Genomic DNA, 23,866 nt, shown 5'->3' with positions numbered 1-23,866 from the left:
TTTAAATTAACCCTTTTTTATTGTGGGTAAGCAAAGTCTAATTACTTCACTTGCTGCAGGCTAGCAGTGAGCACACAGACAGTTACCAAGGGTCAGCTGATGTGTGGTAACTTGTTGCACCGCAGAAACTCGATCATGAGTTTAATTTGCTGTAACTTCCACACACAGGCAAACCCTTAGACCTTGATTCTAAATCCTCCTAAAGCCTCAGGCAGTACAAAATTGACTAAAAGTTGTATTAAAGAGAGGGAGCAGTCACGCCAATATCCCTCTCTGCTGAGAGGTGCTATGACATGATGGGCATCAACCCATATTCCTCCAGAAACTTCCATTTTGCACAAATGAAGTATCTAACAGTGGTAACAGTTAAAAAAAAAAAAAAAAATCTAAATTCCTCAATCTTTTTTCAGCTTAAAACATTAAGGACTACTTGTATGAAATAGCAACAAATCTGTTTCACTAGACACAGCCAGAATCCCTTGTAACAGAGTTCAGCCTATAGAAAACAATAAAAGGAATTTGTCTCTTAAAAATAAATTAAGTTATAAATAAGTTAATAGCCCTCTTGCTTCTGAGACAAAAAAACAACAAATAAAGCTCACCAAAGGTCCTTTGTAATAAGTACTGTGACTCTAAATCAGAAACACACCTCATTGCTGTTAGAACAGATATCTTTCAAAAGACACATTGACAGTTTTTTTTCCCCCATCCCATCTATGTTTTCTGCTGCCCAGGTAGAAGATAGACATGATCAGCAGTGATCTCAACATAAGAGTAGTCCTGCTCACATCACCAAGCCCAGGACAGAATACAGAAATACTTGTTTCCCAGACCTTCAGTGGTCCACAGGGCTCTCTTGAAATTACATACTCAGCAGGGGACAAAATCCCAACCATATACATGGATTATATGAGGGCTTTTTTCTAGCATTGAAATGGGAACCAGTGACGGTTCACCGACACCAGCCAAATTCAGCTGAGGGGTAGACCTGAAGTACAATGAAGTTGATGAATCCTCAACTGGCCAAGTCCATCAAGAGAAAGGATGGGCTCTCCCTCCCTTTCAAGACCACAACTGAAAGCTCTTCCCAAAAATGCATTTCAGTCCAATACAAGTTGTTTGAATGAAATGGGAAAAATGTGTTGAAATCCTCCTTGTCATCTTAAGAAATGAGCCCATAGAGCCTTACATCCCAGACCCACTTTTAAATGGATCAAACTATCAATCACCTAATGCTGAGGTTTCTCAGGACAGGACTCAGTTCACAAACTAAGACATATACACATAGATGTTTGCATACAAAAAATGTCCAATAGGAATAATTCTGGCTTTACTAAATCCAACACATGCAGAGTATTTTGCAATTAAACCGTATCAATCCTTTACTGCTGGGGTCCCCAGTCACCTCTGGGACCAAGTTCTCAGTATTTATAAGAAAGCCCAGGAGACATGGACCAGTGTTATGCTAAAGAGCTGAGCTTGCTACTCCCACCATTCCCTCTGACTTTCCAAATATTGCATCAAATGAGTTTCTTAAAACCTAGGTGAAACATAATGTGAAGAGCAGAAAAGTTCAGGCTTTGTGGAGTTACAGGAAAAGAGATGAATATTTCAACTAGAGAAAAATACAATCAAATTTGTTTAAATTTTTGCAAAAACTGAAACTTTGCCTTTACTTAGAAATTCAATTATTATCACTTTTGCTATAACAGTAAGAATGGGATAATCATCATGAAAAAAAATTGCCATGGAATTTTGAAGGTCAGACCTCTACTCTGAAAAGCCACGCTAGTTGCAATGACATCTCTCATTTGCTCAGCTTCTTCTGAGGAAATCTCTCTATTTCCAGGTTGTGTCATCTGAGCACGCATCCACAAAAGCCTACTGAAACTATGAGGTTTGTGCTTATGAAATCAGTCTGGAGACAGAGATTTTCTCACTGTAGAGGTCTGAAGCAAAGCAAGAAGGAAGCTTCCAGAGATTCATAGCTTGGTTAAAAACTTCCCTGGAGTCAGGATTGCTATAGTGTTAGCACAATTAAGCTTTAAAAAGACATGTAGGTACTAGTAAACTTCTCAAGCCGTAACACTGTGCAAGCATCTTCCGTAGCTTCCTCAGCCACAATGACCTCATATTTCATTTCTACACTGTAATACTGTTGGTGTGATATTTGTCAGCTGCGGTCCCCATTCTCTAGGCTATAGACCTGTGCCAGTTCACACCATTTCAGCTTTAAACAGGTTCTCAAGGCTGAAGGACTTCAACAGATTTGCAAAACACCTGTCTTGATTCATCAGGACTGAAATCTCACACGTGCTCATGGCAGAAGCCAGTGCTCACGCCAAAGCTGGTTGCCTGGAATAGAGTTCATCTCACCTCTCTGTAGCAACCTAGAAGTTAGGAATCTGGTTAATGATGTTGCCTTTCCCCCTTTTGTCCTCCTAACAGAGAGATAAGGGCCTCAGAAGAGCGTATTGCTCTGTCCTAGGATAGGTGTCTAGGTGGGATGATTTGCCTTCTGGGGGAATTAGTCCCTACAAAAGGGGTCTACATGTAAGCTATAAACTAGCCATTGGCCAGTCACAAACCATCAGCTGCCCTCTGAAGGGTGCAGTGATGAAAAATTGCTTCTATTTTCTCTACAGAGATCATGGTGTCCCCATTGCAGCCATAAATGGATTAACACTTTGCACACCAGGCTTGTAAAAATGCTCCAGTTCTATTGAAAAATGTGAATTAACAGACCTGAGGCCAGTAACCCCTTCTTAGAGTGGCCAGAAGCAGCTGCTTCAGAAAAAAACTTAAGTACGTTGCACAGGACATTTGTGAACATTGTTTCCTTGCATAAATCTTATTCTGGTCTTCAATAGCCAGGTATCACCTTAAGCCCAAAAATAAAAGCCCCACAATACTTTGTGTCATTAACTACTACAATCCTGAATATTTGTACTATCTCTGTAAATATTGCCTCGAAAAATTCTATTGAAAATCTTCTTGAACCCTGTTAAGTTTTTGGCCTGATTAACATCCTGTTGTTCACCCCAAAGCTAAAAACTGGCAGGTTCTACTTCTACCTGATGACAGAGTATAAGACTTACTTTCCATGGGAAGGGTGGTAATTTTCATTTCGTTCTGAGGCCTTTTTGGTATTTGGAGTAGACCTGCCTTCCCATTCAATTTTCATTTTAAAATGCATTTTAATGGCAAGCTTTTTCTTTCTCCTGAAGTAACTCTGCAAAGCAGTATCTACTTCAGTTTGTTAATGTGCCTCAATTGGAAGAGTTGAGCTATTTGCGCCGGAGAGGATTTGGGTCTTTTACCTCTTATCTCCAGGCAAAATCACCAAGGAAGGTCAAGGACTTGACAAACACTGAAGGCTTCCATCAGCCACTCTTAAAATAGTGATAAAAGCCTTCCAGACACCAACTGGCATCACATCAATGACATTTGTTGGGTGTTTAGGCACTCAGTCATACCTACCAACTTTAGCTGTCTAAAAGGTAGGTGTTTAAGCTGTTTCTAGAGTGGATAGAGAAAGATAGGCAACTCCAGACAGTGATTCATCACATCCACTGAAAAGATACCTATCTCAGGAAGGATGAATCGCCTTCTGAAGATGCCCATCTTTCTATGGGGAGGTAAGATGATTGGCTCCGATAGTTAAGCATTACATGGCTAAAATTAAGTGAGTGAATTCCATCCAGAGATCTGTTAGGGGAGTATGCTGTCACCCAATAGAGTACAAATACAAATCCTTGTAGGCTTAGCAACAGAATATGTCCTTAAACTTTCTGAGAAAGCCTTGTGTTCAGAACAGATTTGTCCCAGGTTGGTGGAATGCTTCCTTAAGGATGAATTGAATCTTCTCAATCTAACTTGAAAGGAGGTGCCTCAAGATAACTTGAGTCAGCCAGCCTTTGGGATAACCAAGAGACAAGGTCCCACCCCTTTAGCAAGTGGTTGGTTTTTGGTTTGATTTGGTGATTTGGTTTGGGATTTTTTTTTACTGGAACATTGAGTCCAGTTCCTGGAACATTTTAAAGGTATTTTCCCTTGTTCAGTCACTTGGGCTCATGCAGTTATGCTCAGCCTGCTTCTAGGCAAAGTTGTCCATCTCTGCAACCCTGGAAGGCTCCCAGATCAGTACGCCAAGAAATGAAATCAAGCTCTTCTCTCCAGAGCTGCTGCCTTCCTTCGTGGCCATTTCCCAGGCCTATGGGAAGTGCATTAAAAAAGTGGTGAACACCCAGTGACCTCAAGGCAACCTGCAAGCACTGCTCATCTCCCAACCACACCACCTCTTCTTCTGCAATGGCTAAATAGTGTTTTATATGACTAACTTCATACCTCCACATGTTTAAACCTCTTCAGGACTCAGAGGCTGGCTGTGAGAAATGGGAATATTAACATTATGTCAATGCCCAGAAGGTCTCTGACTACAAGGCAGTCAAAGCTTGTGAGGTATCAGTAGACTACCTGTGCATGTTGGCTAAGGCTGGCCACAGGGATCTCAAGTGCAAATGTTCTCTGCCAAAACAGTTTAGTGGAGTCAAGCTCAGCAAAGAATTTCTGGCAAACCAAAATTGCACTAAAATAATTATAATTGTAAATATATAAATGGCAGGTTTAGGTTTTTTGTAAAAAGGAAGAGCTTGATGTTTTTTTTCAAGATGGATTCTCAAGGGTACTAAGGTTAGAGGCGCAGACCCAAGTTACTAGCAGTCAAACCGGGATGTGAGCCATGTAACACTCATGTGAATGTTCTTACCCCCTGGTATATGAACCATCTTGTATTTATTGCAGGGTAAGAGCATTCACACGGGCAGTTACCACAGAAAAACTGGCATCTTCTTAGTTCACACCCTAACTTACCTTGTGGTAATTTGTTCATGTGCCCATACCCTAAGGTGCCATTCCAAAAGTGAAGTTAGAGGACGCAATGTCCCCTTTATACTCATAATCAGCAACCTAGTGGTTAGGGCACTTAACCATGGTGTGGGAAAATGAGCTTCATAAGTTTCCTCTGCTTGATTTGAAGCAGGGTTTTGAACCCAAGTTTCTCAAATCTCGGTAACACAACCTAGCCAACATTATTTTGTTCCACAGAAATACTCAATCAATTATTCACATTGATTGAGTCTTTGCCAACACTGGGGATTCAGCCAGAAACCTCTGGAGCTCAGAGCAGAAACTCTCAACTTAACACCTATTGTACCCACAACCTGGGTGCGGATCAGGATAGGTAGTATTTGGATGGATTTTGTAAGCGCTGAAGCCCATTAGGATACACACAAAGGTTCTGCAATTCTGCCTTTGCATGCCCCAAAACCCCATCCAGCTCCTAGCCAAGTTTTGCTGCATGTTGTCAGATATATACAAGCCTTAACTGGGTTCCTTCTCTCTCCTGTAATGGGATTGGAGATGGGACTGAGATATGCCTGTAATTTGCATACATTATTACTGTATGTCCCTGATAGCACATATAATAATGTGCTATGTATCAGCCCAGCACAGGAGAGACTCCCTGCTCTCAGGCTTGATCTCAACCTGTGTGACCCAGCTTGGTGCCTGTGCATAGAAAATGAACAGAACTGCCCAGATATTTAAGGATAAGCACAAAGCTAAGCAGCACTTTCCTGGCCCAGAATCAAAGTATGAAGCAACTTGCAGGATCAAGACCTAAAGGAGCTCAGAGTCTAAGACATGAGATAAAGAAATTGCTCCAAAGTCTGTTAAAGTCAAGGGAAGATTTCCCTCGAGTTTGACTTGTCTTTGGAGTAGAAGCTAAAGCTAAGGAGAGGCACATATGCATGTACCTATCTATGCATATACATACGTATACACAGGCATATACATTATATATGTATATAACTATCATCCTTCATAATGAGTATTCCTTCTCTCGAGAGAATCCTTAAAGTAGTTTTTAACTGGACTTTTCTCGGTGTTGTCACTGGGAGCTACCAACACCAATCCACCAGGGAGTTTCTGCAGGTGTAATACTTCTCTGCTCCCAAAACACAAGCTGGCTGTTCTCACAAAGCCTTCGTCACTCTTATTCACTCTATCTTGTGACCTTCCATCAAAATGCCTGCAATGCACAGCTGTGCTGTCAGGTGCCTACCAGAGGGGGAACACAATGGTATATGTCCTGGTATGGAGACCAGTCTGGGCTGTGAAGGAGCCCTCATCCTTCTTAAACCTAATAAGAAGGTTCATTTGCTTCATCAGTTCTTCAGTCATACGATGCAATATGTCTATCAAGAGGTTCATGGCATGGCCCACTCCCTTCATTTTCTCCTTCCTCCCACAAATCACATAGCCAGAATGAGAAAGAAGGGTGAAGAAACAGATGAATGGATTGGAAAAAAAAAAAAAAAAAAAGAAATAGAAAAGATAGAGCAATGAATTATTCTGTGGGCACTGCAACTTGTGAGCATTGACTTCTCTTTCCTTCTGTCTGGATTTATGATGTCCAGGGAACACCGAACACACACGTGTATGCAGGCACACATGTGCATGCTTACTAACATGCACACATGGCATGCACACAGATGCACAAACATTGTGGCCTCTCCCTCTGGGAAGGCACCCGTCACATCTCCCTGCTACTTAACCGCCCGTTTTTGTGAGACTTGTGGGTATCCAGTATCTTTGAGAACCTCTGTCAGATGAATTCATTGGGACTATAAGTTAAAATGTCATTACGGGGACAAACCGACAGGCAGCAGGATTACTTAAGCCTTGGCTTGTGCAGAAACCAACTGTAAGAGATGGAGTAGAGGAGCAATGTGTCTGAGAGCCCTTCCATGAGCCTGTCCCTGACCTGCCTCTAGCTTGCCAGCTTCTCTGTGTCTGTGAAGCACATGCCCTGAAGGACACCAGTCCTTTTGCACAAGCTCTCCCCTTACAATGACAAGTCTGCATTTTAAACACACTTTGGAAGGACCTGAATTTCACATAGAAGACGGCCAACAATGCCTGAAAATTACACAAATTACACCTGAGGTGTCTTCATCTATTCTTTCCTTATATTAATAATAAAGTCTAACTTACATCGCAGTGCCTAAAGCTAAGTTCATGCCTACTTTAGCATGAACAATAGCAAAACCTATGTAGAGACCTGAAATTTAGGCAGTGTAGAGGGATATTCACATCAGTTCTTTCACTCTTCCATTATATTGATGCTGGCATTTTCTTCTGTCATCAAAGAAAATCCCAGTCATCTTTCTTGACATCTTTAAGATCAAGGAAATATAAGATAAGCGAAACTCTTCCTCATTCACATTAACAGAAACAGTCTGGGAATTTGAAGACTAGACAGCACAAGTGTGTGAATAGATTTGCACAGATCTTATCACCAAGGTCAGCAGAGCCATAAAAATCTCAACCTCAGGAGAAGACAATATGAGTTGGTGACTCTTGAAACAGTGATTTCAAAATCATGATTGGCCTTGAGGGTGGTCTCTGTCACTGCCTCCACTTGGCAGCTCATCACTGGCTACAAAAATCAGTCCAACTGACTATTTCTTTGATGAATCATGCTTCTGCAAGAGCACTTTTCTTGAATCAGCCTTTGCACTGTAGGCTAGCACCATAGAAAACCAGGAATGATTGACTGTTGCAGAAATAGAGATTCCTTGTCCATGGGGTCCCACCGCCATGGGCAGGATGAACATAAGGATTTGGGCATGGTGGAGTTAGAGCATTTGACCTAACCTTGTTCATCCAGAAGTCAGGCACCCAACTAGTCATCTTTGTTCTCTTGATCACTGGCATAGAGAGACTGGCTGCTACAGAGAGAGTCATTGCATCCAAAGATTGACATCAAAGATAGGTCTGATGAATCACAGTGAGGAAGTGGTCAGCCTTCATTCATTGACTAGAAGGGGAGTTTAGATGACTACCTCAGATGAGATGTTCAGCTCTTGAGACAGAGTATGATGACAAATCCTGCTCACCACGGCTGCAATGCGTAAGCACTATGCGCATCTCTGCATCAGAGTGAACAAACCTAAACACTTCACTCGTGGTCTCTGTCATACTGACTCGTGTGTCCAGCTGCCCTTTATGTTATCCTCACCCTAGTGGGTAATTTTTTTGCAGCAGTGAGTCAAAGTAACTCCAGCACAGCTCTTGCTCCTGTACCTCAGGCTCTGCTCAATGACTCCACACTGTACATTGAAATGGGATGTGCACAGCCTGCTTCTGCCAGAGATTGTAGGAAACAGTCTTGTTTCCCAGGTTTCTGATTCTCCTCTGTCCAGGCCACCAATTTATTTGTTTAGGCTTGTGAAAGGCAAAGGAGTGATATGACCAAAAGTCCCATGTCCTAATGATGTGCTTTAGCCCCTGAGTTGCCTTTTCCCCCTAGTTTATCACACCAATTCATTAGATAGCCAAGATCTTGCATGTTGCCCTACCTTGCTTGTACTAGAGATGGACAAAACTAGGCTCTTGCATGCAAGAATCTAAATAAGAGCCTGTATTGCTCGGTTCCTGGAGCCTGTGTGTGGGAAAGAATTTCTCAGTTTATTTTGTCTGAGTGCCAGTGTCAGAGGCAACAGGAGCTACCACCAGCATCACTGTTGGTGGCAGGTACCACCACTGTATCTGTGGTTGCAAATATATAATAGACTATTTAACCCTTGAATTAGTTTCTGTAATACAGTTGGAAAGACTTCTGGTAAACGTGACAGTTTATATGTAATTCATTTAATGGAGCTGTTAGAAAGCTGTACTGACAACACACTGCCTTGTAGTATGACTAAGCTTGAACCTTTCGTTCACCAGGAGACTGAGACTACACATTGTGTCAGCAGGACAGATGGATTCAATGTTGGTTTCTATCACACACTTCCCATATGCCTGTGGGCAAGTTGCACGAAGGATTTCAGTGGCCACTGAATTAGCATTTCCCTGTCTGATTCCCAATCTTCTGCTAATGTGCCTTATCTATTCTCTTTCAACTCAGTTGTTTGCTCCATCTGTCTGAACCATATACTTTTTCAGGCAACTAGCTCCAACTATGCCCTTAGTCTTCTGCATTAAGTGACTTTTAGGTTTTGTAATCAATCCATTAATATCCATGACCCGTCCTGTTAAAAAAAGGCTGTGATCCAGTAAGTTACTTCCTTACCCAGATGATATACTTGTTAGTAATGACTCAGTGCTAACTACCTCTTCTATCCATTACTTTTTCACAATTCTGATTCAGGTCTATGTAATCCAGCCTGGGGCATATGAGGATGGATAAGATGATTTCTGGATTGAATGATTTAATGATGTTAGAAGCTGTTATACCTATAATTGCAAACCCAAAGTGGGATGCATCTCAACTAACTTAAGGTGTCTTACAGTTAGGCAGCTAAATCTGTGCTGCTTAACTTCTGTTCTCTCTATGGCATGCAAGGAGAAATAAGCACTTCAATAAAAGCAACAGAGCTAATCCACTTTTCCTCACATTCAGAATGAGCTAAGAGTATTCATGGACCACTCACTGCAATCCACTGACAAGGGGCAGCTCAATAAAATCAGTTAATTGATCAGATTAGCAATGCAGTCAATAAGTCTAAGGCGTAAAGCAAGAATTATGTTTCTTATGAAGTGCCTTGTACTTCACTTTTCTGTCCTTTTCCACTTAGTCTGTTGTTGTTTTGTCGGAGCACTTACTGTAGCATATCTTTCCATTCGATGGCCAAACCACACCTCTGCTCATGCTGCAGCAAAACAGCTTTCAGGCCCTGGAGATGAGGCTGCCACTTTCTTTCTCTGTAGATTTACACTATTTGTAAATGAAAGTGTATACAGGCCTTGAAAAAAATCAGCAAGCTGATGAATGGACTAGCCTGGCGGTGTGCAGGATCAAATGAGGTACCCAGTTCTCCTGTTCTGAATTGGTAAGACAATTTATTTCACAACAAATGCAACTGGACTGTTCTTCCCATGGAAGAACATGCAAGAAACTGAATTCCTGTCAAACATCCTTCTGAAATACGGGATTTTTGCTCTGCTCTGTTATACATATGTGGAATGCAACACCAAGACTTCAAGTGATGGTTGTCTAAAGGTAATTTGGCCACTAAAGATATAAAGCACCGCCCACCAGGATTTTCAAAAGAGTCTTCCAGTGGAGGTATCGTCTTTCAGTATCCTACATGACTAGATAGATCATAAAATGCCCACATGCTTATAGACTTTAGGAATGTACTTAAAGAAAAAAAAAAAAAGGCAGATGGATTCATCTGTCTGAAAGGAGATATCTTTGTCTGACCTAGTCATCCAGGATCCTCTGGCGAGAAAACTGGTACAGCTGGGATGTGATTCATCTCATCTGAAAGTAGATATCTAACATACATCGCATGAGTTGCATCTTATTTCTCACCAATAACTCTAAAGGAAACTTGGCTACAGACTGCTAAAGCTGCAAGATCATTCTCCCTCCAGAAGGGATAGGATTCAAGTCTGGATCTCCCCAAACCCAGCATTAACCAGATTTTTATGTCTCTAAAGGAACTGTGGGTCTCCCAGTAAATTCTACAAATCTTATCTGATGCCCATTGGGATTTCTCCAGTCTTCACTGGGATTTGGATGTGGTCCTACCTGTCCAGAAAGAGCTTGGACTGTCCCATTTCTTCCCAGCTACTATAAGTTCATAAAAAAATGGAAAGGCTCCCTTAAGTGTGTCCCTCAGCCTGCAAAGGATTTAGAGTTGCTTTCTGTCATGCCACACAACACTGTCTAGCAACAGGCTCTATTGTTGTTCTTCTGGGGGCACAGGGACAAACTGAATGGTAGGCTTGGCAACTGTTCAAGGAGTTTCATTCCTGCCTTCCCACCCCTTAGTAAATATCTCTATTAGACAAGGTGCACCCTTTTGGAAGCAGAAGAAACTCCTGCTCTGCTCTTGGCTGGTTTGGCTTCATTTCTCAGGCTTGGCTATAGCAGAGATGGACTCTGCCTTTTCTTGCTGTTCTGCCCCACAGTGTAAATTCTGTTGAATAGCAGCAAATCCCTTGGAAACCTGAATGTGCATAACTTTATGTGCCATAAAATTGCATCTTCCAACAGAGATGTAGAGGAAATAGCAACCTGGAAAGTGAAATGAAGAGCTACAGACTGGGCAAAGAGAAAAGCTTTTGATTTCAGAGAACTGAAACAATAACAAAGTGAGAGGAATTATCTGAAATGAAGATACAACACTTGCATTAGTAAGAGTTGCCATGTCCTCTGCAGAGATAACTGTCATGATAGGGAAGCAAGAAAGCCATTTTGCACCTCTTCTTAAGATAAAGTTATATTACAAGCTTGTGTCAATGACTCGTGTATGTGTTCGGAGGATGGTGGGAGACTGGATGCGTTTGATTGTGCTGGATTAGAGGCAGGATTAAATACGTTACAGAGAAAGCTGCAAAACACTTAAGCTGCTTAGGCTATGCTGAGACATGAGAAAATATAAGATGGTGTGAATTTGCTGAGGAGAGGGGTGGCCTAGAAGTTTTTAGTACCAGCCTGGATGGCATGCACATTCCTGCAATAGCATACCATAGCTGCACCCATTCCAATACACCAATGAGCACTGTGCACTAAAGAGCTTATTTAAACATAGGAAAATGATGGAGAAAAAGTCCATGACTTGATTTTAGCCATGTGAAATTATGCCAGGCAATGGGAATTAGAGTTTATATTTTAACAGCTAGGAAATAGGTAAATGAGCAAACTCTCAAAGAGGATTCCTTGTCTTCGATATAATCGGACTTAAACCTGAATGACAGTGGTGGAGATATCTTTGAGCTGGTTGCCTCAACTTCTTCATAGCTGCAGAGGTTTTAACCAGTCAAGCTCAGTCTAATGATTGAGACATTGAAATTGCACCATAAGAAAGTGCCCACTTCCCATCAATGAAAGGAACCAAGAGCACCTAGCTTGGATGGAGACATCGAAATTGCAGACATGTAATGGGTAAAATGAATTCTACCACAAGGCTTTGCTCAGTCTCCCGCAGAGAGGCACCAAGTGCCACTGAGATGCTGTAAGGTTTTCTTGACTGGCCTCCATTTGCTGCTGAGAAAGGAATGTGTCATCAGTGGATTGTATACAATCCCTGCCTCTGAGACCTCTGAGGACAACCAGGATCCTATCAAGCATCTTAACTGGAAGTAGAACTTCTGCACAGGCTCCCAGTGGGAACCTGAGCATCTTCATTTTTGGACTAGATGTCTTTCCTGGAAGACACACTTAAGCTAAACACTAGGATTGATGCTTGGCACCTGGGACAATTTTCAAACCTGTGACAGACATAAGGCCAGGCCAGAAATGTGAAGGTCTACCATGATCTGAGCTTGAAGAACGAGGCAAACCTGCTCCAACACACTTTGAGCCTCCACAGAAGGGGAGAACCAACCATCCCAGACACCCGGGATGCCTTGTGAGGCCTGTGATGTGAAAACAGAACCAGCCTACATGCTATGATATGACCTTGTTGGTGAATCCTTAGAGCAAAGATGCAATAAGAGAAAAGCATTTCACACCAACAGAATGTGGAGAAATATCCCTACTGGAAAAGAGCAACAGCATTCCTGATAAGAATTATCACTAAACCAATTTAAAGCGTAACTGACTATTATACCAGAGCAGAAACAGTGATGAGAAGACCAAAGGCACCTTGAACTCCTTTGATGGCCCAGGCTTTACAAATGCAAAGCTCTCTCTGGGTGTCAGCAACATCCAAGTAGGAAGGGGACTGTGAATATGCAGGTGATAAACAAGGAAAAGAGACAAACACCTTTGTGATGCGTAATGTTCTCCCCTGGTTTACAGGCTGTTTTTAAAAGCAGTGTCCTATGTTAGGAGTTCAGAACAAGGGATGTATTGGTTCTTCTTCCCTCCCCTCATTTTTTGCAAGCATCAGCAGAATTTGGAGTGAACTGATGAATTTTTACATGTTGTGCTAAGATGATAACAGGATTTAAAGCAAACCTTGCCACTTTTAAAGGGACAAAAGGGGAGAAAATCATTATGAATGACCTGGGCTGGGTGGAAGCAATTGGTTTAGACAGTTTCAGGAGTGGCTTTTCTGCAAGACCAAGCCTGGGCCTGATTCAACAAAGCTCATCTTGGGAGGGCTCCTGTCATCAAAGTCTTCCCTGAGTATTCCTCTCCTTTCAATATTAAGCCCCAATGGACTGTCTTGGCATTTATGGACCCTGGGCCTTCATTTGGCTCTTAATGGTGTCAGCAAAGCGGAGATGAGTTAGTGAGACAGGATGGGAACAGTTCTTGCTGCAGCCTTGAGGCTGTGCCCCATCCAGCCTTAGCTGGACAAGACATATGTACTCTAGCCAATACTTCTCCCACTATTTCCACTTCCTTTCTGCTACATTTCAGTGGTTTTAACTAGTGCTATCACATCAGCACCTGCCACCACCTGACTGGGCAGAAAGCACCAAGCTCCATGATACCAGAAGATAGTGGGTGCCTAATTTAAGCCTAAGAAACTCTTTCTGGTCTAGTCTCCAGACCTCCTGCATGCTCCAACCTCTCCTCTTCCCAGCTGCAGTCTTTGGCGCTGCAGCATTTCTTTTCAGATCCAGAGCGAGATCGTGAGTCCAGTACTGCTCCGGGAAGGAAATTTCAACATAGATGTTGATGGGAGTAGGACCAGTCCATCCCTACTCACAGGAGGCCCTGGGGATGAGACTGCATGCTCGGTGCACAGACAGCTGCATTCACCACGCTGTGTACAGCTCAGCTGTCCACATAGAGCATCTGTGACTCAGAGCCTGGAGGATTCCCCCTTTGTGCAATGCTTGCTAAGTGCTGTCATTATGCCCAGTAAAGCCACCTGAAATGTGGCTGGGCTATTTGAACCGTGCACTCGAGGAACGCAAGCACTAATGCTGAGCAAGGGAGAAGCGGGCACATCAGCCTGTGGTTGTCCCATTGGGCTTTCCTTGCCCTCCCAAACATATAAAGCAAAAACGTTTGTTCCCTGTGGGGTCTAGCACAGAACAGCCACCTTCACCTGCTGCTTTGCACAAATGCAAAGCACTAGTGATGTGGGAAGAGGTGCAGAGACTGGCAGTCTGTCTGGAAAAGCAGCAGCAGTGCTGTGGGGCTGGAGCTAAGTTGGCTCGTTGTGGGATGCAAGCAGGACAGGGATCCCATAGGTTTGGGATGGAGACACCAGTGAGAGTGCCTTGTTTACCCTGGCACAGTCAGCAATCCTTGACTTTTCTTTCCTAGGAGAGACCCCAGACTCACAAAAGTCCAGGCTCCTCTAGCATGACCTTTCAGAGGGAACAGTCAAAAGTCCTTTTTGGCCAACAGAAAGCAGGGGTATGGCCATCCCTCTGTACAAACTACTTACAGCAGGTCTAGCTGTAAGTAGTAACTAGAGCTGAATCTGGAAAAAGAAATGCTGTGTGCACAAGTGAAATGGTTCATCATGCTGGCGCAGGAGCTCAGAGAGGAGAACAGGACCCACCTATTTCATAAATATCTTCTGCCCCTGCTGCAGTCCTATCTTTACCCAACCCTGGTGTTGTGCACTGCAACAGCACCCAAGGACATGGAGGTCTGTGCAGAGAAATCTTTAGAGAGAGAAAGAAAAGACTAGCCTACCCTCAGTAGATCTTAGTGCTACACCCAGCCCTACTGCAGGCTCATTGAAATGGCTAGGACAGGGCCTTTAAATTCTTCTGCCTCTGCTTACCTGCAAAATTGGAATAAAAAACATCCTCTCCCTTCCTGAGCACATACCAGAGCTTAAGCCATGTTAGTAAGTGCTCAAAAGTTTTCAGGTGAGAAGTCTTAGAGGCGTTCAAATATCTGTAAAGGACATGTTTTGCCTCTGGGGCCACCTGAAAAGGGCTGGGGAGGAAAATGACTTTTCCTTATCTTAGTTAGGAAAGGCTTGCTTGTTTGATGTAATGCTTTCGTCCAATGCTTTGAATATCAAGTTGCTGGTTTTCAGGTTAACTTATCTAATAAAGTGCTCTTAAAATTGAAGCGAAAAAAAAGTCCATGAATACATAGCAGAAAACACAATATAATAAAATGAGACTAAAATCTGAGTAGATGAGGGCTCTGCTTTAGCACACACTGTGCTCTCTGGGAGAGTCCCAGCCCTCCCCGTGTTTTGAAACAGGGGCTTCTAGCTAAGACCTTGCAAAATTTTCAGCTCCTGCCATGAGAAAAGCTTATTTGTGGTCTTGGTCCAGTCGTTTAATTTCACTGGCACAGCAGCTCCATGCCTTGCCTATGCCAGGAGCAACATAAGTACCGTGAAAGTCTGTTCCTCCAGTCCCACCATGAAAAAATGGAGATGGGAAAATAATTCCTCTACACTTTGCACACTATATCCTGTGCATGGATGAGGCATGAGCTGTTTCTCACCACTTACATATACACAGCAAGATCCCCTCGTCCCAGTGACCCTCTATCCCCATTGCTGCTTTGGTGCAAAACACCCATGCTGTGCTCAGGGAAATTTAAGCTGGTGGGTGAGTTGTTATCTGTGAATAGGCTAAAACATCCTTCCAGGATTATACACTACCTGGCAAAACAGGGCCATGTAAGATGCTGTTGTAACACAGATACACGTGTATAAAGCCAATTCCCAAGCCTTGGGGCAAGGGTGGGAGAGGGCTGCATGTACAGGGATTGCACCGCATACAGCTGAAATGCAGCCACCTCTGCAGAGGAACACGACAGCTCCTTAATACTGCTCCTCAATCCACTGCAGTACAGAGGAAATGAAGATGAATGCCATCACCTCGGAAATGTCAAAATCCTCGACTCCAGCTAATCGAGTGGAGGAGAAGTGGGTAGATGCAATTCATATTTCCGAGCTCTAGAGATTGTTTTAGGAGCTCTGGTGCCAACACACATGGTTCGCGCTGTCCCTTGGGTGACCTTCCACTGCTCTGCTTCCCTCCTGGCTAACGAGGGATGATCATCTCTCATTTAACACAGTTGCTGTCTGCCAAATCTAAGCTTTGCTTTCTGAAGTGCGGAGCCTGCCAAGACTCCGCACTTGCTTCTCCAGGGTTTGCAAAAAATGGAGAAGCAGGTTTCTTGGGATCTAGAATACAGCCTGGCTTTCACCCACCGTGGCATAAATCAGGGGCTGTTCCAACCACCTGGAGGGGGACAGATCCCAAGAGAGACCTGAACCAGAGCACAGGCCATGACTTCATCCACCACTGCTCCTACTGTGGTGATACCATCAAATTCTGACAGGGACACGTTCAGGTGTTACACCTGCTTATTGCTTCAGTAATGCCACTGGGTTACTTGTCTTTCTGCTGGCAACACTCCCTCCCACCATGCTCCCATGCACTTATATTTTGTGAACTGCAAAACAATAGATACAGAAAGATCTGTTGGATCATTTTCTCCAACCCTCATGGGCTATAAAGTGGCTATTGCAGGACACCACAGGCTTTGGCCAACATCATCCTACATGGGTGAGTAAACCAGTAGAGCTTCTGTGACCAGTCTGGGGGAATAAGCAATAAGAAGCCAAAAGGAAACACAAGTCACAGCCATGAAAATATTCCCAACACACATCCTTCACATCCACAAATACCAGCTTGGCATCTCCATTAGCTCCGCATTCACTCATCCTAGCAGTTATGGCTCACCTCCTTGCCCAGTTTGTTATGGAGCCAATCTTCTCCCACCCCACTTAGGATGTGGTACAGGTGCTACAGGGAGCAGCAGAGGAGACAGGAGCTCCATCACCACCAGCGGAACAGAGGAAGGAATAGACATTGCCGCCTAAAGTGATGCCACCACACCAGTTCCCAGCCAGAGCCTGTCTCCTCCTGTGAGACATCCTCTTCCAGTCCCTTTCCAGGCACATGCTTTAACCACCCGCATCCCTCAGCACGCAGCACGCTGCCTCGCACCCCAGGAAGAATGATATTTGAGATGCCAGCTGGCATCTCCATGGTGAAGAGGTCTGCCTGTACTTCTAATTCAGCCCAGAGATCCTCTCCCATGATCATCTCCCCTAGTACCAGCCTTCTGGGCTACTGGAGGTTAAGATTCCTAGTGCTGAAGCTCTGTGCTTATTTTTATTGCTGCTTTTTTTTTTCCTCCTGAACCAAAGCCTCTTTGCTCCTGAATCATTTCTGCACTCTGACTGTCCTCAGAACAAGTCAGGCTCCATGCCTCTGATTAAAAAATAATCTAAAATAAAACAAAACGCTGCTTCTGTTCCATGTGCAGTCAGCTGGTCACCCAAGTTAGCTGGAAAAAGTTTTATCTTTGTGCTGCTCCTGTGACACTGTGTGGACCCCAGTAACCCCACGGGACAGGGGACAGGTTACATCTTATCCTCCCCCACCCATGAATTCTGCTTCTGCATTTCCTAAGCCTTCCTTCAGTCACTGCGCTCTCTCTTCTTTCTTTAAAAACAAACAAAAAATGGAACAGCACTAACATTTGGGGGAAAAAAGCCCAAACAAAACAAAACAACAAAACCCAATGTCTTTTTGCTCTTAATCTGCCCACCCTGGGTATGGAAGAGCCTGTTGCTGCTACCAGTAGCTACTTTAGGATGAACAGCGCTGGACAAGGTCCCATGGGGTTGCTGTGCCACAATAAATCATGCCAGTACATCCCTAAAAACTTGCCACTTTAGTCCCTATGGGAAACAGTGCCCTCTCCTTTTATTATTTTTTAATAATTATTTTTAAGCCTATTTCATCCTTCTTTGTACATACATTATTCTGGAATATTCTGTTTTTAAGAAGCTCCTCCCCGCCCCCATCATTGCTGAAAGGACGTGGACAGAGCAGGAGAGCATTGCTGCTCTGGGGAATCTTTCCCCTTTTAAACCACTGAACTTTTTCCAAAGGTACCACTCATCCGCATCCGTGCGGAGGCCACTGGTGCTGCATGGCCTGATTTTAAACAGGTGCCCCCATGCCATGGTGGGAACAGCAATTTAAACAGCTCAGCCACATAAGGAGCTCTGTTTAGAGGTAGACAGAAACTATGGTAACTCATGCCCACTTGATCCCCCTGACAAATACACACTTGATGTTTCCCCTAATTTCTTTCCTTTGGGAGAATAATTAACCAAAACCTACTGGAGAATATAATTTCTCATTCCCTGCTTTTGCTCAAACTGTCTTGAAGCTGCAAGCAGTGTAAGTATCCATAGCTCTGTGTGCTTTGGGGTGAGTTTACGCTTTAATTAGAAACTACTGTTTGGAGAGGGGGAGGCACAAACTGGGGAGGGTAAATTACAGATTTTCTGCTGTAAGCAGTCAAGTCGCTATGAGCTAATACAGGGGAGGCTTTAAACAGGGATGGCTGGGATGTTTATTGCTTGTGCGACCAGACTAAAAAATGTCTGGCCCTCTCTGCAGCGCCTTAAAAAAACCACCACCAACAACAACAACAATCAAGCAGAAAGAAAAGACCAAAAGTAAATTAAAATAAAATAAAGCAGCACGATCAATCTGCTAAATCAGATGGTTTGGAAGAGGCTTTCCTTGACTAGGAGACTTCTGGAATGGATTTGGGGATGTACACGGGTGTATCCGGAGGACCCCTGTGCCACCTGCCATCCCCAGTCCCCAGGGCTGTTCCCCAGCTCCAGCCATGGGGTAGCTATGGGGTTATATCTTGCTTGAGGATAAAGAAAGAGGGAAAGGGGTGGGGGGGTGGAATTTAGGCAGCCAGTGCAACAGCACCCGGCCTCTCCTCCGACTCCCCCACCCCAATAAAACCTCCTTTGCATTTCCATGGCCTAAGGGGGGTTGTTCTCTCTGCAAAAGAAACGTCTAAAACCGCTGGTTGGCACAGGGGAAAGATTGGAAGAGGGGTAAAAACAATCCCCCAAACCCAAAGAGCCACCGCTGCTCTCCCCCCGCGCTGCACACACCTGATGCCTCAGCTTGGAAAGAGACCTCCTGCCCCTCTCTCCATCGCCTCCTTCCCGGCTTTTCCCTCCCGAGAGCCGCCTACTCCCGCACCTCCGGGAGCAGGACCAGGAGCCGGGGGGGCCCAGGGCCGCTCTGCCCTCCTCTCCCTTCGGTGGGTGACAAGGGAATATTTATGTTGGTATTAGAGGAATGCGTTTCCTTCTCCAATGAGGAATGCAACCAGAGTTTCTAATTATAAGTTAGATGGTGGCTGGGAATAAAAGATTGCTTTTTAATGACTCCCGTCCAGGTGCTCTTTCTGCCTGTCTTCCCAAGAACACATTTGCATTTTATTGCTTTTCTCCCATCCCAACGAATTCCCTGCTTTCAGACATACCTGAAATACTTTGGAGAGGCTGCCTTCAACACCCTCACCTCTGCACAGCCGGGCAACGCGGAGGTTCCGCGTCCGCGGCCCCCGCTCGCCTCCCGTCGCACCTGAACCCCGCTAACGCCCCTCGCCAGATGAAGGAGGGGAGGGAGGGAGATTAAGTGCACTTAAAACAATTAATTCTTGTTATTAGCAAAATCTTTTGGACGCTTCTGAGTTATTCACAGCACGGCCCCGCGTGCGGAGCAGCTCCCGGGGCCGAGCAGCCCGTCCTCCCCTCCGCGGAGCGCGGGGCTGGCCGCTCCGCACCCACGCAGCCCCGCTCGGCTCCGCGCAGCGCCTCGCTTCCTTCGCGCCGGTGCCGGCGGAGCAGGAGCCAGCCCGCGCTGGGGCTTCCCTGAGCCCAATTACCTCCGCGGGGTAATTAAAGCAGATCTTGCAGTTACATGCCTTGCCCAGCACCATTTGCTTTTTGTGGGGGAGAGAGAGAAAAGGCTCTTAAAGGCGTAGGGTGCAAAGCGCAGAAAGAAAAACCCCAAACCAGAAACAACAAACCGGGACAAAAAAGCTCGTTATCCCGGGGGAAGCGGGTGCGCAGGTCCCCGCCGATCTTACACGGGGCAGCGCCGGGCACATCTCCTCTAGCCCCGTCTCTGCTCCCTGCTCTGCCTTTCCACAGCCAGCTCAGGTTGTTCAGCCTCTTCTCATCTCCTTTCTCTTTCATTCCCCCCCCTCTTTTCCCTTTTTATTTTTTTTTTCCCCTTTCCCCCTAAATATTCCTTAAAGTGAAGGAAAAAAAAAAAAGTTTTCATCCTTTCTTCCCCTTCCTTCCACCTGACTTGCTCGAAATCACCTTGAAATGCTCATGTCAACTTGTATCATTATCTCTTTAATTCAGGCAGCGCCTTTTGTTCTTCACAGGAGAGGATCAAAGCACTGAAAAAAAAAATAACTTTCCGATCGCTCTCGCTCGCTCTCTCTCTTTTACAGTAGGAGAAGGAGAGATCAGGTATAACCCAGTCAAAATAAACAAAGTGAATGCATAAATAAAAGAGGTGAAATGCAGGTTCTAAGAACTTGCTGGCGCTGGAACAATCCCACCTCTTTAGCTGAGTGGCAACGAAAGGAGAATTTCAAGTCATCTTAAGCGCAGGGGTTGCAGAGAAAACAGAGGAGGGGAAAAAATAAATGAAAATGAGAGAAAAAAAAAAAAAAAAAAGAAGAAGAATAAAACTTACCACCAGATTGGGTAACTTGACAGAGCCTGACTCAACCCACAAAGAAACAGGAAATATCCAAAAGAGGCCATTGATGAAAAGTTGTCTTTCTTTTTTTTTTTTTTTTTAACCAGAGTTGCCAAAAACCTTCCTTTCTTCTGAGGCAGGATGATTATTTTAATAATAATAATAACAATAATTTTAAAAAAAAAGTCAAATGAAGTGAACTCAACCCGACCAGGTAAATCCTCTCTTGCTTCCTCTACTACTCTCAAGGAAAAAAAAAAATCTCAGAGAGGTAAAAAACTCTTCTCTCAGCCAAGACACTGAAGGCAAATATTAAAAAAAAAAAAAAAAAAAGTTTGAAGTAGCTCTCTTAAAAAGGACCCAATCAGCACTTATTGCCAAAGGGAGAATTCTGATGCTTTGGCTTGTTCTGTCAATCAGGAGCGTGAAGTCAGGAATGAGCTAATTGCAAGGAGATAGTGTTTTAATACTCATTAGGGGGCACGTTGGCCCACAATCCAAGGGATAAAATGTAGTTTTAAAAAGGGGAAGGAAGATTTAGGGGGTTTAAATAGACAGGGGGGACCCCTGTGGATTTGGGTAGCTATAACAACCTGCCCGGATTTCACTCCCTGGGTCGAAGCTACTAAAATGCAAAAAAAAAAAAAAAAAAAAAAAACAAAAATGGAAAATAAAGGGCGAAAAAAAGTGTGAAATTTTTTTTAGGGTTTTTTTCCTCCCTTTCTCCCCCCCCTCCCCTTTTTTAATTATAATTTTCTCTATTTGCTCTTCTTTGCCAATCTGTCTTCTTCTCAAACTCCCATTTCTTCACAGTGACAGTCAGGATGCATTTGAACTAACTTTCTAGAAACTTTTGGTTGGTTCTTTTTTTTTTTTTTTTTCCCCTCCTTTTTTCATTAAAAAAAGAAGAGGATTTGCACCCAGCCATGCACGCGCACACGGAGACACGCACCCCCGCGACACGCAACCCCCTTCCCCACCAGTCCAACCAGCCACATATCCAAGAGCTCCACTGAAGGCATCTGCTATGAAATCGACTTCTTCCATGCAAATCTCAGTAAGGCTCATCCAGATCATCACAATTTGCAGGAGCCCCAGCCCTGGACCTTGCGAAGGCGCTGCTGCAAAGGACTTCATCCACCAGATCCACCCCACCAGGCACTAGTAATTGATCTCTTTTTTAATTTCTTTTTCTAATGTATTGTAACCAATTTCTCTCCTTTCAGTGGTGGTGGTGGGGGGTGAGCTGGGGTGGATTGTGCCGTTCCAAAAATCCACAGGTTTTCAGCGGAGTTGAAATAAAAAATAACAATACAAAAAATCATGGTCAGTATTATTATAAAGATGTAGCTCCTCAAGACCGGGTATGCAGTTAGATTTGCTGCTCCTCCAGAACATATTGTTTAAAGCTTGATGGATCTGTGAGCAAGTGTCACCCAGATGACAGGCTTTCCCCTTACCCTGGGTCATTTGAAAGGGGGCTGGAGAGACAGAAACGAGGGGATGGAGGCACTGGTTGAGCTACGAGATATTTTGTCCGTGGAATAACAACGATGATTCTCTTTATTTTGTTGTTGTTTTGGTGGCTGCCTGTTGGGTTTTTTTGCTGGTTTTTGTTGCTTTTTTAATTTATTTTTTTTTTTAGGGGTGAGAGAGAACTGGATGAGATTTTACTTATTTATTTGACTTTATTTTATTTTATCTGTGAATCAGAAAATCTCTGTGGTTCACACGGAACAAAGAGAGGTACAATTTTTAATGACTTTTTGGAGGAAGGCTTGCAACCTTGCATGAGCTCAAATCAAAATGTGTTTTCTTTCTCATTAAGAATTGCATATATATTTTCCCTTAGTAGGGAATATTTCTATTTACACACACACTGCTTTATATGCATATATATAAAGATATGTTTGTGTTTAGCTAGATGGAGAGATATATTCATTCTAGTGAAATTATACTAGAAATGCAGTTCATTCGAGGATATTTAAATCATTGGGAATTTGGCAGGGGTCGGGCCCTGATTATTTTCTTTAGGGTTGGATGACAAGCGATTGCAAATGTGAGCTCTGGCAAGTGCCCCGAGATCTAATCACTCTGTGTAGCCAAGCTTGAGTTGATCTGAGCGGCTTCTTGCTTGCTTCCAGAGGAGGAACGGATGCGCTCTCTGGCTCTCCCAGCAAATCCTCATGGTGTCGGTACTGCAATTATGCTGAGAGTATTAAATCCATCCTCCCCACCTTCTTCAGCAGCTCCCCCCACCCCAGAGGAGCCAAAGAGGCTGGAGAGGGAGAAGGGAGTTTTATTGCACAAGGTAGGACGAGGAAAAGGAGGAGGGTGGTGGTGTGTGAAAAATCATCTTAAGGACTTTCCCTCTGTATTAGAGAAAATCCCATCCAATTATAGCATTACTGGAAAGAACCAAACACTGCGACTTTCAAAGGAGGGGATTTCTCTGTCTTTTCAAGTGAAATTGCTCACACTGCAGACTGGAACACACACACACATACACACACACATACAGGGACCCTCAGAGACACCAGTGCCCACCCAGGCATGGGGGTCCTGGCAAACTGGGGATGGAGGGGGAGGAAGGGGCAGGACACACATCCCTTCCAGGGGTCCAGCTAATCTCCCCTCCTTTTGTTCCTGGGGAGAAATTTAAACATCCCCCAAAGCCTCTGCCCCTCCCACCAGGAAGCACCAGGCAACTTTACCTGAAGGTACAAATTCAGCCACTCTCCCTTTTCCTCTTTGCTTTGCAGCTGCTATTTGGGGAGGATGGAGATAATCCACTTTGTCATAGGCACACACACACACAAGCAGGATCGTATTGATTTCTTCAGCAGGCAGCACTGCTACTTACTCTGACGCCAACTGCTTTTAATTACACTGATAAAAAGGTAGTCGGGTGTATAATAGCTATTCCCATCACCAGAAACACTACTGTAGATTAGTTATCTACTATCAATGTTATCTTTGAACCAGAGCCCTTTAAGGGCCAGATTTTGCAGTCCATTAGAGTCAGTAAAAAGGCTACCATAGGCCTTATGGATGTGGGATGCTGGCATCTGGCTGCCCGGATCTGCAGGGTTCTCTCCCAACAATTGGTTTTAGGGCCTGGTGTCAAAAGCTGGCTAAGATCATCCATGCTGGTCCATTGGTTTCCATCTCTCTCCCAAATATTTGGACACGCATTCAGATGCATGCTTTTCAGTGAGAAGGATCTGGTCCTCAGTGGGATGGTGCTTTGGCTTCTTTGCTCTTGGTGTTGCTCATTGGCGCCCAGGGAGAAATTCTGAGGGAAGTCTGGGTTTTAGGGTTGTGAATCCTCAGTGGCAGATACCAAGTC

At 44.1% G+C, this 23,866-nt stretch overlaps 1 protein-coding gene across 1 annotated transcript in view; it reads right to left on the bottom strand.

The window, feature by feature from the left end:
* Positions 1–20,686, bottom strand: part of WNT3A (Wnt family member 3A) — an 87,399-nt gene extending 66,713 nt beyond the window's left edge. The window contains exon 1 of the mRNA XM_030486807.1: positions 20,512–20,686. Within this exon, the coding sequence (XP_030342667.1) occupies positions 20,512–20,582 (71 nt within the window). The 5' untranslated portion in view covers positions 20,583–20,686. The remainder of the gene's footprint in view (positions 1–20,511) is intronic.
* Between the last annotated feature and the right edge of the window lie 3,180 nt (positions 20,687–23,866).

Source organism: Strigops habroptila, chromosome 1, assembly GCF_004027225.2.
Source record: "Strigops habroptila isolate Jane chromosome 1, bStrHab1.2.pri, whole genome shotgun sequence".
NCBI lineage: Eukaryota > Metazoa > Chordata > Aves > Psittaciformes > Psittacidae > Strigops > Strigops habroptila.
This window is presented reverse-complemented; position numbering and strand designations above follow the sequence as displayed.